A 14,674-nucleotide genomic window follows, 5' to 3' on the forward strand; every position below is an offset into this window, starting at 1 on the left:
TTATTGTTGGTGGACGATCTGGTTTCACAACAATTCACACCTTGAGGCAGGTGAGTCCTCGTTGTTAACGGGCCATTAGCCACGGGAGCTGAAGTGACTATTAATAATCTAACTCCCCATTAGTTGAGTTCTACTGAAGCTCCTAGAGACTCGCTGTCTGTGACGGTTGGACCAGATGTTGGCCCAAGAGACCGAACATCGACAGAAAGAAGACAGCTGGAAGACTCAGCTCAGCGCCCTCCAGAAGCTAAGAGAGGATTTGGAGGAAAAAAGAAACATGGAGTAGATACTGACAATACTGAGAGAGGAGAAGCAGCTTCAAGACCTAAAAAAAGAAGAAGAAATCCAGAGGCTGAACCATCTCCAGCATCCAAGACCAGATGTTTGTTAAAGGGACTGAACACCAGCAGAGAGGACACGACTGAAAGACTCAACTGAGCCATCTGGAGAGGCTTAAAGAGGAGATGGAGGCTGCAAGAGACATAGAGGAAATGATTAATCAGCTTCTAGAGCAAGAAGAAGAAAAAGTCATAGAAGAAGAGCCAGAAAAAGAAAGAAAGAAGAAGAAAGAGAGATTCAGGCGATGTTTTTTCCAATCAGTCAGTCTTCAGTCCAGTGGTGCAGCTTGTAAATGATCAAATAATCGATCTGAGGTGACTTTACAGTCAAATAATATAATTTTAAACATCCTTGTCAATTTTTTTCACATTTTATTCCTTTTATGAAGCTGAACAGATTGTAATCTCAGACTATTTTGCTACTTTTAATATTGTGTTTAGTGTGTATCTGCTGTAAAGTAAAAGACTTTTTCTTGCATTCACCCTCTGACTGAAGCTTTTCAGCAACCTTTACACAGAGTACTTTGTTCTACTGTTTTCAGTGTAGTTATATGAAGGATTCCTCCAAATACAGGTGTCTTTATTTGTACTACAATCTCTGAGACACATTCACTGAACTCAGATGACCTTAATTTCACTAATTGTGTGACTATTAGCACCAACTGGCTTCACCTGAGTTGAATTTGGTGAGTCAATGTAAAGGGATGAATCATTTATTTTAGATTTCAGTCAGAAAAGGCGAAATAATGTAAGAAAATGGGGAAAACATAGGGGTACAGAGGAACATTTCCAGCAACCATCACTCCTGTGTTCTAATGCTACATTGTGTTAGCTAATGGTGTTGAAAGGCTCATTGATGATTAGAAAACCCTTGTGCAGTTACGTTAGCACATGGAGAAAAGTGTGGAAAACATAAAATTGTCTGGGTGATTCCAAACTTTTGTATGTGACGTGATGCAAGCTTGTTTTGCAGTTTTGATGACGACACATTTTGTGTAACTGTTTATGTAGGCGCCACAGCTCAAGTCAACGGCCACCAGTCCGTTCGCTCCCTTCCATCTGTCCGCCATGACATCAGCCGCTACCAGAGAGTGGACGAGCCTCTGCCACCTAGTGAGTGTATGTCTGTGTGTGACCCACAGTATGTGGAAAATTATTTCAGAAGGAATCTATTCTGAATTGCACAATATTTAAAGCCTTGCTTTAGCTTTAATCCTTACTTATCTCTGTTTAGCATTTGCTGTGTGTGAATGATTTATGACCCACTACAGTGTAGATATAAGCAGAATTGATAGTTTTAATAATGTAGAATACTTTTGTAGCATTTTTCAAGACGCTTAAGTAAGCACTGTGTGTGTGTTTGTGTGTGTGTCTACTATTCAGACTGGGAGGCTCGCATCGACAGCCACGGTCGCATCTTTTATGTGGACCACGTGAACAGAACGACGACATGGCAGCGTCCCACAGCTCCCCCCGCCCCACAGACCCTCCAGAGGTCCAACTCCTTGCAGCAGATGGAGCAGCTGAACCGCAGGTCAGAACACACACACACACACACACACACACTGATGGTCAGCCCAAAACTACACCACCGTTCAGAAGTTTGGGGTCACTAGACAATTTCATGTTTTCCATGAAAACTCCCACTTTTATCCATGTGCTAACATAACTGCACAAGGGTTTTCTAATCATCAATGAGCCTTTCAACACCATTAGCTAACACAATGTAGCATTAGAACACAGGAGAGATGGTTGCTGGAAATGTTCCTCTGTACCTCTATGGAGATATTCCATGAAACATTTCCAGCTACAGTAGTCATTTACCACATTACCAATGTCTAGAGTGAATTTATGATTAACTTAATGTTATTTTCATTGAAAAAAAACTGCTTTTCTTTCAAAAATAAGAACATTTCTAAGTGACCCCAAACTTTTGAACGGTAGACAATTAAAAACAACTGAATCGTCCACTTTTCCCATTAGTTTAAGGCTCACTGTGGTAATTAACGCATGTATAATCACTTCTCCAGATACCAGAGTATACGTAGGACGATAACCAATGACAGCAGACCAGAGGAGCAGCAGTCGGGAAGTGAGCTTCCAATGGACGAGGTTGATGCAAACTCCTCCATCCCAGGTAGCCTCCCCCTTCACTGCATATCATTCCAGTCTATATAGTGAAACATGTCCTTTAGCCTTGGGTTGTGCATGTTTTTGACAGTGCTTCTGTGTGTTTGTGTGTCACAGAGCTGCGTAGGGATGGCAGCGTGGCTCAGTCCAGTTCTAGGTCCCGTCTCACCCTGCTGCTTCAGTCGCCCAGCGCCAAGTTCCTCACCAGCCCCGACTTCTTCACCGTGCTGCATTCTAACCCTGTAGGGGTAGTAGTAGTTTTTCTTCTCTCTATTCCATCTTGTTCGCTTTAAGAAGCTCCTTTTCAACCAGCCATTCATGAAAGGCCTGCTGGAAAATTATTAGGAGGGTAATGAAAAAGTTGGGGGTAGGAGAAAGGCATTTTGCTGTCTGAAAAGTTGTAGCTGAGAGTGTCCAGAATTGCCTTAAAAGCTTTCAGGTATTGTGTTGATAGTCTAGTTGTCAGCATTATGCTTCATTTCGGACATTCCTGCTGTGTCCTCATGAGTGCCCCAGGCCTGTCTGTCTTATAAACCTCACATTCCCAATGACAATCCATGTAAGACGTCCATATTGCCCCAGCCTTCATCCTCTATGTCTCCTGGGGATTTCAAGTCTTTCTCCAGGCTGCAGTGAGACCAGGTAGCCCTAGTTAGTAGCTGGATCCAAAGCAGATGGTTCTTCCACACATTGACATGGCACTCAGTCACAACAAAAGCCAAAAGCTGGGAAGAAGATAAGATCGTCAGTTCAGTCACCAAGTGTCCACTTTAGTTTGCAAAGCTAACTTGAACACAAAAATAAAATGCAACAAGAAGAAGCACTCCTCCAAGGCTGCTTGGTTGTATCATTTCTGACGGCTGAAATCTTAAAAAAAAAAATTGCGACTGAAATCATGGCAACATAGTATATGTCCATTTAATATACAGTCAAGCTCAAAATTATTCATACCCCAAGCAAATTTTGACTTGAAGTTACTTTTATTCAACCAGCAAGAGTTTTTTTTGATTGGAAATTACACAGGTGTTTCTGAACCCTCGTGTCGTCCTGCGGGTCAAATTGACCCATTTTAAAGTTTGAAAATGTGGAAAAAATATATATATTTTCACAGTGAAACTTCTGATGTCCACATTTTCAACATTTTTGGGAAATCTTTGAGCATCTTTTGGTGGAAAAAAGAAATGTTAAAAATGTTTCTTAAGAACATTCACATAAAAATCAACCAAAATCCAGCAAATTTTGCTGGATTTTGGTTGATTTTTATTTGAATGTTCTTAAAGAAAATCTTAGAAGTTTTACTGAGATATATGTGATCACTTTAGATATTTTTGGGATTTTTTTTGAAGATTTTTACTCACTTTTTGAAAATATTTACAAGAATTTCTTGCCAAATTTGGGGGATTTTTTAAAAATAAAACTTTTAAGGGAAACTATTAAGGAATTATTGGAATTTTCTTCCTGAAGGTTTTGCAAATTTTCAGAAATTTCGGTAATTTTTTTGCTGACTTTTTTGGATTTTTTTCAGACAAGGAAACAATATTTTTTGGTGTTCATAAACAAAGACAACAGGAGGGTTAAAAGATAAGATGATGTGCAAGAGGCATCATTGTGGAAAAAATAATTTCTCAGCTTTTATTTACATTTAAAAATATCTTTAAGTTAAAATTTGTTTGGGGTATGAATGATTTCAGGCTTGACTGTAGATGTACCACAAACAAAATGACCTTGTGCTGAGCACAGGCGTGTGTTATGAATGTGTACGTTATGTACAGATACCGAATTGCATAACCTAATTATGTAGCAGGTGGCAGGAACTGATGGGACTCAGAAGCACCCCCACAATTTAATCAATTGTTCCTTGTATGATTTCCGACGGATAAGTCCGCAGCGGTGGATTTGTAGTAGGATCACAATCATGTGATCATCAGCAGGCAGCTGACGTAGTGTTCACTTGTTGTCATGGTTACAGTGATGCTGTGCCGCTATAACACAGAAATCTTTAACAAATCCGTGGATCCAGACTATAAGCTGCATCACTGCCAAAATCTAATCACTTGATCTGTGTGTCATTTCTGACCTTCTTGAAAATTTCATTCAAATCCGTTAGTCTGTTTTTGAGTAATGTTGCTATAAGACAGACAGACAGACAGACAGACAAACAGTATTCCAATCGTCACATAACTCTGCCGTTCCTTGGTGGAGTAAAAATAAACAAACTGAAGACATTGACAAGAGCCACTACAAAAGGCTGCCACTTGCATGGAACCAATCGATATAACCTATAGAATTTATTTATAGAGTCCATCATGAATGCCTGTGGAGATACACAAATACAGACAACATGACTCCCAGTCTGTAGAAGCTTGGCAGGAGAAGAATGTTCCTGCAGAGCACACTGCCAAAATGGAAACTATAACCTGGGAAAGTATGTTGCCTGGCTTAAATCCAATAGAAAACCCTTGAGTTTAATTTATACAGACTGGGAGACCAGCACAACACCTCCAGCAAAGAGAAGCAAAAACATTCTCCACTATTCAACTGTCCAAAGTGATGCAATTTTGAATAATTTGACAGTTATGTGATATTGAACAGGAATGTACTCGCTTCTGTTGTACACAATTCATGCTGAGGAGAAGCTAAATGTATTGAAATCTATGCAGTATATGGTGATATGTTGACAGAGAACAGATGCTGTTAACCTTCTCCTTCTTCTCTCAGAGTGCCTACCGTATGTTCACCACCAACACGTGTCTGAAGCATATGATCAGTAAGGTTCGTCGGGACGCTCACCACTTCGAGCGCTATCAGCACAACAGGGATCTGGTGGCCTTCCTCAACATGCTGGCCAACAAACAGCTGGAGCTGCCAAGAGGCTGGGAGATGAAGCACGACCACACGGGCAAGGTGGGGCTGGCAGCTGAATCAAATGTCTCAGAGTCTTATAAACTCAAGGGCTGTAAATGTTCTGCAGGCAATATAATGTACAGATTTATGACTTGTGCAGATACACATCGGACATTGTATTAAGACTAAAAGTGACAAAATGTGATTTTATGATATGTTTAACTGAATGTTTGTGTCCCTTGACAGCCTAAAAACACTTATGAAGCTTTATGAATGCTGTCTAATTTGGGAAAAATACATTTTTTGTCATAAAATATTTGCTTCAATGCATAAAATGAAATATGGCGGCTAAACTTCCTACTTGGCAATGTGATCTTGGGCTCCAAATTGACAAATTAGGGCTAAAAAAATGACATGATTAGAAATATAGAAATAAAAATAAATGTAAGTTACAATTGTCAGGAAAATTTTTCAGTGGAGTCCTGACTTCTCCAAATTAATGCTCGGAGTCGTCTCTTAAGTCAAAGCAAAGTTTTGCTTGCACAAGGAGTCAGCATGAGCAGAGCACAGTTTGAAAACAGCGTAGCTTCTGTACAGGCACATAAGCATGAGTTACACATCTTGGTATGTTTTATCTATAGTTCACTGCTGGTTAGGCCTTGGTTCCTCTTTACAGCGCTTCATGTGAGCTACACACCACACAGTTATATAGTATTACAATGAATAAGAACATTTAATAATCAAATAAAATAATTTTCACAACAAAAATCTGGACATTTTTCCATAACTTAACAGCTAAATTGATAAATGTTGAACAGAAATATGCTACCGTTCAAAAGTTTGAGATAATTTTATGTTTTCCATGAAAACTCCTACTTTTATCCATGTGCTAACATAACTGCACAAGGGTTTTCTAATCATCAATGAGCCTTTCAACACCATTAGCTAACACAATGTAGCATTAGAACACAGGAGTGATGGTTGCTGGAAATGTTCCTCTGTACCTCTATGGAGATATTCCATGAAACATTTCCAGCTAGAATAGTCATTTACCACATTACCAATGTCTAGAGTGAATTTATGATTAACTTAATGTTATTTTCATTGGAAAAAAAAACTTTTCTTTCAAAAATAAGAACATTTCTAAGTGACCCCAAACTTTTGAACGATAGTGCAGATGGTTAAAAGCCAGATTTCACCAAATTAAATTTAACATTTTACAAGATACCTTTAGGGTCTTAAAATGTATACACTAGACTAGACTAGCACATTTCACTAATGCTAAATCAGATTGAGACCTGCATTCCAAAAGACAGGGATCAGCAAGCTGCAATGCACCATGTGTTATTATGTTATGTTGTGTTACTGACTGTTTTGGAGATGCTCTGACTCTGTTCTGACACTTTTTGCTTACCACTATATGTTACTGTACAGACAATTACAATTGTAATGAAATTAAAATAATACAATGGACGCTTTCCTCTATGTGTGTACCCCTATGCAGCCTTTCTTTGTGGACCATAACTGCCGTGCCACCACCTTTATCGACCCCCGGCTGCCTCTCCAGAGCTCTCGGCCCCCCAGCCTCCTGGCTCACCGTCAGTACCTCACCCGTCAACGCAGCCACAGCGCTGGAGAGGTCAGCCCACGCCGACTGGTGAGACTGAATTCACCCAGGATGATGGAGGATTTTAGCTGTTCGTACTTATAACAGGATATCTGCTTTAACAGCTCCTTTCCTCACAGCTAGTGCAACACAGTCACCTTATGGAGATGAATTACAAGCCTATTAGCATGCATTTGTGCCAGATGATACTAAAATTGCCCTTTAAAACCAGAAGAGCTACACATTTATTTGACTCTCGTCTGTGCAGGTTGGTGAAGACCCTCGTCATGCTGGTCCGCCCATCCTGCCGCGACCTTCCAGCACCTTCACCTCAGCCAGCAGGGGGCAGTGTCAGGAAGTTGTGCCAGTTGGTCAGTATAAGTTCAAGCATACACATGAATGTGTCTGCTTTATGTCTGAAGAAGCACTGTGGGCACTTTCCTGTGGAAGTAGCAGCAGATAGGCACACAGAAGGGATGTGTTTTGAGTTGCCAGCATCACAGTGAGCAAAAGATAGTTTGTCAAAATTATACAACACTTTCTCATTTACTTTGCTCTTCAATTTTACATCTATTATGATCTGAAAAACACACAAAAAATGAAGCTTTACACTAAGGAAACAGATTAATGAGACTGACCAATAAAAAGGCTGCTCAGTCGTGTCATTTTCAACGGATGAAATCTTTAATAAAAATTTACCTTGTGGTGAGCACAGGCGTGCGTTATGCATGTGTACGTTATGTACAGATACCGACTCGTGACCTAAATATGTAGCGGGCGGCGGGAATTGAAGGGATTCGGAAACACCCCCACAATTTAATCAGTTGTTCCTTGACCATGACCTCTGTTAAACGGTTACAGTGTATGCCTGACTGAAGCCATGAGGAGCATTAACATAAAAGTGACAGAATGACATCACTTTAACAGACTGATGAGACCAGCGATGTTACGTATCACAGGTTTTAGAGGGCTGTGGAATATTAAAACTCACCCACATGTTTTCTGTCCACTCTCCATCCAGCTTACAATGACAAGATTGTGGCGTTTCTTCGACAACCAAACATCTATGAGATTTTGCAGGAGAGACAGCCTGACTTCAACCGCAACCATGCACTCAGGTATACACACTGGTCTTTCTGTACTTGTGAAAACGTCTGTACTTCCTTCGTCTGTTACTCTTTAATCATCATGACTAAAAGCCTGACCTAAACAAGAAAAGTTATTTGCACGTGCCCAACCAGAAAAGAGAAATCATCATTGCAAGACAAATCCACACCCCCATGAATATGATCCAAGCATTTAATAATACAGAGTCCCAGTCCTATACCATTTTCGTATAATGTTACACATTTTAAGTATGTTGACTGCATTTTTGCATCCAAGCTGTTCTTGTATCTTACATAGGTGGTCAAGAACTTTGTTATAAAGTTCCAGTTGGACACAGTCTGAAATGTAGTTTCAAGAGGGCATACCTTACCATACCTTCATAAGCTTCAAAAGATAGCGACAACCTGTATTCTCTCCATGCATGCCAGGAAATAAATTGTGGATTATCTGTAGTGGTTGCGCCACCAGGTGGCTCCTCTTACTGTTTAACACTATATTGACCCGAGTAGGTGGCCATTTGAATTATGAACAGTTCCGTGTTGGTAAGCAGACAGCATTGTGTTGATTTATCCAGTTACAGGCCACTATGACAAAGACTTCTGTAACACCTAATGGCCTCCGATGAGAACTCGTGTTTAAGACAAGCTGGGATCGATCAGGATATCTTTCCTATACTCCAGTGGCACACAGTCATGAACAAAAGTCCAGGTATATCATGGCAGTCTTGAGTTTTTAATGACTCCTATAACCTATTTTCTATGATGGAATACCTGAAACCCATGAGTCTTTGTCACAAAAATGGGTCAAATATATCCATACAGCAATGGATATATTTGGCTGAATGTCCCATGGGCATTTTCACCTCAACTAGGTGCTTTTGTTAGCCGTCTACAAGCTTCTGGTTGCATCTTTGACCACTGCTCTTGACAGAGTTGGTACAGTTAAACTAAATTTGTTGGTTTTCTGACACAAACTTGTTTCTTTATCACAGTCCACAGGTTTATAATGGTTTTAGAATTCCCTGAAGATTGCAGAGGTAAAGTTCCAGTTCCACTGGTACCAAAACGCTCAAGAGCATAATAGTACCATCAGCTAAGAGGCATGGATTCCAGTGATTCCATCAGAGCAATTTGAGGCAATGAAAACTCAAGACTGCCATGGCATACGGGGTCTTTTCAAGTTTATGTAATCCTTTGTTCATGTTTGTATGCAACAGATCTGTCTTTGTGGCTCGTATCATGTGTCTGTTCACTAAAACAATATGAGCACAGGACAGTTCTCCACTGTGCTAAATTTGTGTTGTCAGTGCATCTAACATTGATGGATGACTAGAAAGGGGACACACTTTTTTACTTGTACGTTTTCTTGTACAACAGGGAGAAGGTGCAGCTGATTCGTACAGATGGAGTGTCAGGATTGGCCAGGCTGTCAGGAGATGCCGACCTTGTCATGCTGCTAAGGTGAGAAATTCCTCCTGCCGTCCTTCTCTACCTTCCTCTTGGTTTCTCTTCATCTTTCCTCAATTCTGTTCTTTCCATTTGATTTTTACATTACAATATACATTTGTATTAATATCTATAGTTATATAGATTTTTTTCAATTCTTATTGAATTATCACCTTTCACTTTTGACTCCCTATATTTATTTAGTTTTTCCGGCCTTGCTTTCAGCCTGTTCTGCCCTATTAAATTGATTCAGTTTGAGTTTCTTTCTCTTTGTCTCTTACAGTCTATTCGAAGATGAAGTAATGTCCTATGTGCCTCCCCACACCCTACTTCACTCCAGTTACTGTCAGTCACCTCGAGGGTCACCTGTCTCCTCACCGCAGAACTCACCCGGTAAAAGTCACATGCATGTTCCATGTGTGGGAAACTATGATTTGATGCTAATGGATTGTTCGTCCTAAAAGTTTATTCTGTTCAAATCTGGTGTTAGCATCCAGTGTTAGCAGAGTTGATCAAAAGCCGAATATGTCCCCTTTGCGCCCCACAAGTCATGTCTTTTTCCCCACTGTAAGCTGATCGGTTCCAACCCCACAGCGTTTGGGATAGCATCCCCATCTTCCAAGCATGATATCCCGATTGTCCTAACTGGAATTCTGAATGGATAGCTGGTTTTATTCCCGTGAGAATCAAGAGAAAGAAAGACAGGACTGGCTCTACAGTCAGTCAAAAAAGGCCCTACAACTGGTCAATGTTCACGCCCGTCCTACATTTCTGCCCTCCGATTGGTTCCCTTGTTTCGACCAGCTGTATCCTCCGTATCATAATTTGTTCATTTGATTCAAATTACGATACAGTGAATCTCAAAACATGTTCACTGTCTCACAAAATCACCAGGACCTGTTTCTGTGTAGATTCTCAAGGTCCTGGTAATCTTATGCGCTTCAATAAAAGACAATTGGACAAATAGAATTTTTGTCAGAATTTTGTAGGAATTTTCCAGCATTTTTGTGGGAATTTTCATGGAATTTTATTACAATTTAATAGGAATTTTATTGCAATTTTATGGGAATTTTCATGAAATTTTCCAGGAAGTCTATGGGAAATTTCCAGAATTTTCTGGGAATTTCATGGAAATGTTTTATTTTTTCAGCACTTATTATAATAATTTTCCTGAAATGTTATGAGAAATGTTCAAGAATTTTATGGAAATTTTCAAGACATTTTCCAGGAATTTTTATCAGTATTTTGTGGGAAATTTCCAGCAATTTTATGAAATTTTCTTGCAATTTTATGGGAATTTCATGGAAATGTTTTTTTTTTTTTCAGCACTTCTTATAGGATTTTTTATGAAATTTTATGAGCAAGTTTCAGGAATTTTATGGAAATGTTCCAGGACACTTTCTCAGAATTTTGTGGGAATTTTCCAGCAATTTTATGGGAATTTTCAAAGTTACTCTGTTAACAGAACAGACTGAGTAAGGAAAGTTGGAATAAGAATCCCTAATTCCAATATATCCCTGGAGAGTATAGACAGTCACAGATTGCTGACAAATGCCAGCACAGTAAAAGTTTTCAGTGTAAAACCATCTCTGTCTTTGCTTATAGGTACTCAGAGAGCTAATGCCAGAGCCCCAGCGCCCTACAAGAGAGATTTTGAGGCTAAACTACGCAACTTCTACAGGAAGCTGGAAACTAAAGGCTATGGCCAAGGACCAGGGAAGCTAAAGTAAGTGGACCGTTTGTCTGCAGATCTGATCTCTTTCTTAGTCCTGATACGTTTAAAATTGTCTCTTACTTGTTTGTGCGCCTCAGACTGATCATCCGACGCGACCACCTCCTGGAAGATGCCTTCAACCAGATCATGTGCTACTCCCGCAAAGACCTACAGCGCAGCAAGCTCTACGTTAGCTTCGTCGGGGAGGAGGGGTGAGTATCTGTGAAGGGAAAGGACAAGGAAAGTGGGTAAAAAAAAGAATAAATACTGAGAAAGTTGTGCCTCTGTTACAGTTTGGACTACAGTGGACCTTCCAGAGAGTTCTTCTTCTTGGTTTCCAGAGAACTGTTCAACCCTTATTATGGTCTATTTGAGTATTCAGCCAACGACACGTACACCGTTCAGATCAGCCCCATGTCTGCTTTTGTAGACAATCACCACGAATGGTGAGTGACATACATTATCCCTACACACACACACACAGTCTTTATCATCAGCATGACTTTTCTTTGTCTTGGTGTGCTTCAGGTTCCGGTTCAGCGGTCGCATTCTAGGCCTGGCTCTGATTCATCAGTACCTGTTGGACGCCTTCTTCACCAGACCCTTCTATAAAGGCTTACTGCGCATGTATGTTTATCTGCAATACAAAGAAACACTGACGTATATGTACAAAACATTTACAGGGATCTTAACTCATACAACAGCCAGGCTATGTTTAATGTTTCCTGAAATACTAAAATTGTCACCCCCACATACACATACCATATACAACAAAAGTAAGCCCCAGTGCAATATTACTTAAAAGTCAAATATTTTACAATTGTATCACCAACAGCATTACTCAAGTTGAATACTGGGTATCTGCTATAATATAAAATTCTAAACTAGTAGTTTGGATTTACTTTCCTAAAAATACAAACCCACAGTTACTAACAAGTCAGTACACCTTTCATTAGTGAGATTCCAGGAATTTTGCTGGAATATTCCTCAGAATTTTGTGGGAAGTTTCCAGCAATTTTAAGGGAATTTTTCTAGAATTTTATTGCAATTTTATGGGAATTTTGTGGAATGTTATTGCAATTTGTGGAATTTTTCTTGAATTTTTATTGCAATTTTGTGGGAATTTTCCTGGAATTTTATGGAAAATTACAGGGAATTTCCTGAAAATGTTTTATTTTTTCAGCACTTCATGTGTCCACCTTTATTTTTGATGACAAGAGTCAATCCTCCTCAGTATGGAAGACACCAAAAATCTGCTGTTCACCAGAGACATTTTTTTTAGCTGTCTTTCTCTTTAAAATACGCCAAAGGTGTTGGATTGAAGTCAAATCAGGTGACACACAGACCAGAGGAGCAACTGCTTTCCTCCGCCTTGTAGCATTAGAAACTCACAGCAATGACTACACTGCCCATTAGAACTACAACTCTATCCACCGTGCACACTACCTGGACCACTGACTCACATACCCAACTATCACAGCAAAGCATATGATGTGATACAAATTCGAGTCAAGTCACATTTCTACACTTCTACTGAGCTCTGTCCACTCAGTGTCTTTTCCTGCTTCTTAGTCCCTGTGACCTGAGTGACCTGGAGTACCTGGATGAGGAGTTTCACCAGTCTCTCCAGTGGATGAAGGACAATGACATCGAAGACATGCTGGACCTCACCTTCACTGTCAATGAGGAAGTTTTCGGACAGGTGGGTGTTTGCCCTGGTGGACCTGCATCGTTACGCATCCACCAACAAGGGAAATTCTGTCAGTTACTCACTGCTCGTCGTCTGTTGATACTTGATGATCGGTATTATATATTGATATTACATATTATTGATATTATAATGGATATTCTTAGATCCATTTCAGTATTGAACATACTGGCTCATACAGCTGAGATCAGAGGGGACTTAAACAAGATCTAGTCCAATGGGAGTCAGAGATCAGGTCTTAATTTTTCCAGAATTCGAGTAGTTTGTGAAGAACCCTACTGCCTGGTTGAAGACCTTTGGAGTGAGGACATTTTCACTGGTCCTTGCTTCAAATAATATAATATTCACACCCATTACTTTCATTCTAGCTTTAAAAATTAACTGGTAATCTTTATGCAAAGCTTTCAAACAAGTGTCTGCTTGACTGAATATGGTTTTGTACTCAGAAACAACTTTCATGAACATTTTCAGACCGAGCTAACTTGACATTTTCTGTTTTAACTGACAGACGACCGGTTAAAGGAACTGTTGGAATCTTATTTTACACTTTAAACTACATCATGCATCAATGTGTTTTTTCAGCTTCAGCAGCTAAAGTGCAGTGCTGTTGACTGTGTTTTTTCACTAAGTGATGCAAAAATGTGCATTATTTTAGGCCACAAATACATCCTTAGTTGTAGTTTAGAAAATATTCACAATGTAGATGCAGTTTTGTTTCGTAAAAATCACAATTTTACGAGTTTTCTAGACATGCGTGGAATCAAAATGTTTTACTGAATTGTCTTTGAGTCATTTATTTGGATGGTAGACTGATGTAAAACAGTAAAACCATATGCTATTGTAATATTATGCCCAAATTCCATAATCCAAATATATTATATATGTACACGACTGTTCAAAAGTTTGGGGTCACTTAGACAATTTCATGTTTTCCATGAAAACTCCCACTTTTATTCATGTGCTAACATAACTGTACAAGGGTTTTCTAATCATCAATTAGCCTTTCAACAGCATTAGCTAACACAATGTAGCATTAGAACACAGGAGTGATGGTTGCTGGAAATGTTCCTCTGTACCCCTATGGAGATATTCCATTAAACATTTCCAGCTACAATAGTCATTTACCACATTACCAATGTCTACACTGGATTTATCATTCATTTAATGTTATCTTAATTGAAAAAAACTGCTTTTCTTTCAAAACTAAAGACATTTCTAAGTGACCCCAAACTTTTGAAAGGTAGTGTAGGACTTCTGGAAAGTTTAGAACTTTCCACCGTGTTTGGGTACCATCGATGGAAAACAAATGCAAATCAAAGCACCTTTAAAGTCCGGCAGCAACTACTTCAATTAGAACTCTTTAGTGAATGTGGATGACAGAGGATCTCCTCATACCAAGCGATTGTTCTCAGCACAATTTGTTTTCCCAGAACATGTGCAATTGCTTCCAGGGTGGACAGTACCTGTAGTGACGCAAACGTCCACAGAGGTGTGCTTACTGTCTGTTGTTTAATGCCCTCTTTAGATCAAAACGATTGAAGAAGCAAAAAATTAATGCACTTTTGTGATTGTGGATGTTTGTGTAGATAACAGAAAGGGAGCTGAAGCCTGGAGGAGCCAACATCCCCGTCTCAGAGAAGAACAAGAAGGAGTACATTGAGCGGATGGTGAAGTGGAGGATAGAGAGAGGGGTGGTCCAGCAAACTGAGAGTCTGGTCAGAGGCTTCTATGAGGTACGGCTCAGTGGGATCAAGCTGGAATAAAACATTTGCATGTTAAATA

At 39.7% G+C, this 14,674-nt stretch overlaps 1 protein-coding gene across 3 annotated transcripts in view; it reads left to right on the plus strand.

Moving 5' to 3' along the window:
* hecw2b (HECT, C2 and WW domain containing E3 ubiquitin protein ligase 2b) overlaps positions 1-14,674 on the plus strand; it is a 48,175-nt gene that overhangs the window by 26,252 nt on the left and 7,249 nt on the right. For 2 of the 3 annotated variants that reach the window (XM_055008196.1, XM_055008197.1), the window contains exons 12-27: positions 1,350-1,457; positions 1,722-1,872; positions 2,369-2,475; positions 2,586-2,710; positions 5,187-5,372; positions 6,817-6,969; positions 7,187-7,289; positions 7,940-8,036; positions 9,402-9,485; positions 9,754-9,863; positions 11,076-11,196; positions 11,283-11,396; positions 11,478-11,630; positions 11,713-11,811; positions 12,757-12,886; positions 14,479-14,625. In XM_055008196.1, coding sequence (XP_054864171.1) covers positions 1,350-1,457; positions 1,722-1,872; positions 2,369-2,475; positions 2,586-2,710; positions 5,187-5,372; positions 6,817-6,969; positions 7,187-7,289; positions 7,940-8,036; positions 9,402-9,485; positions 9,754-9,863; positions 11,076-11,196; positions 11,283-11,396; positions 11,478-11,630; positions 11,713-11,811; positions 12,757-12,886; positions 14,479-14,625 — 1,988 coding nt within the window. The remainder of the gene's footprint in view (positions 1-1,349; positions 1,458-1,721; positions 1,873-2,368; positions 2,476-2,585; positions 2,711-5,186; positions 5,373-6,816; positions 6,970-7,186; positions 7,290-7,939; positions 8,037-9,401; positions 9,486-9,753; positions 9,864-11,075; positions 11,197-11,282; positions 11,397-11,477; positions 11,631-11,712; positions 11,812-12,756; positions 12,887-14,478; positions 14,626-14,674) is intronic. The other variant, XM_023268365.3, reaches the window with a different exon arrangement.

Source organism: Amphiprion ocellaris, chromosome 24, assembly GCF_022539595.1.
Source record: "Amphiprion ocellaris isolate individual 3 ecotype Okinawa chromosome 24, ASM2253959v1, whole genome shotgun sequence".
Taxonomy (NCBI): domain Eukaryota; kingdom Metazoa; phylum Chordata; class Actinopteri; family Pomacentridae; genus Amphiprion; species Amphiprion ocellaris.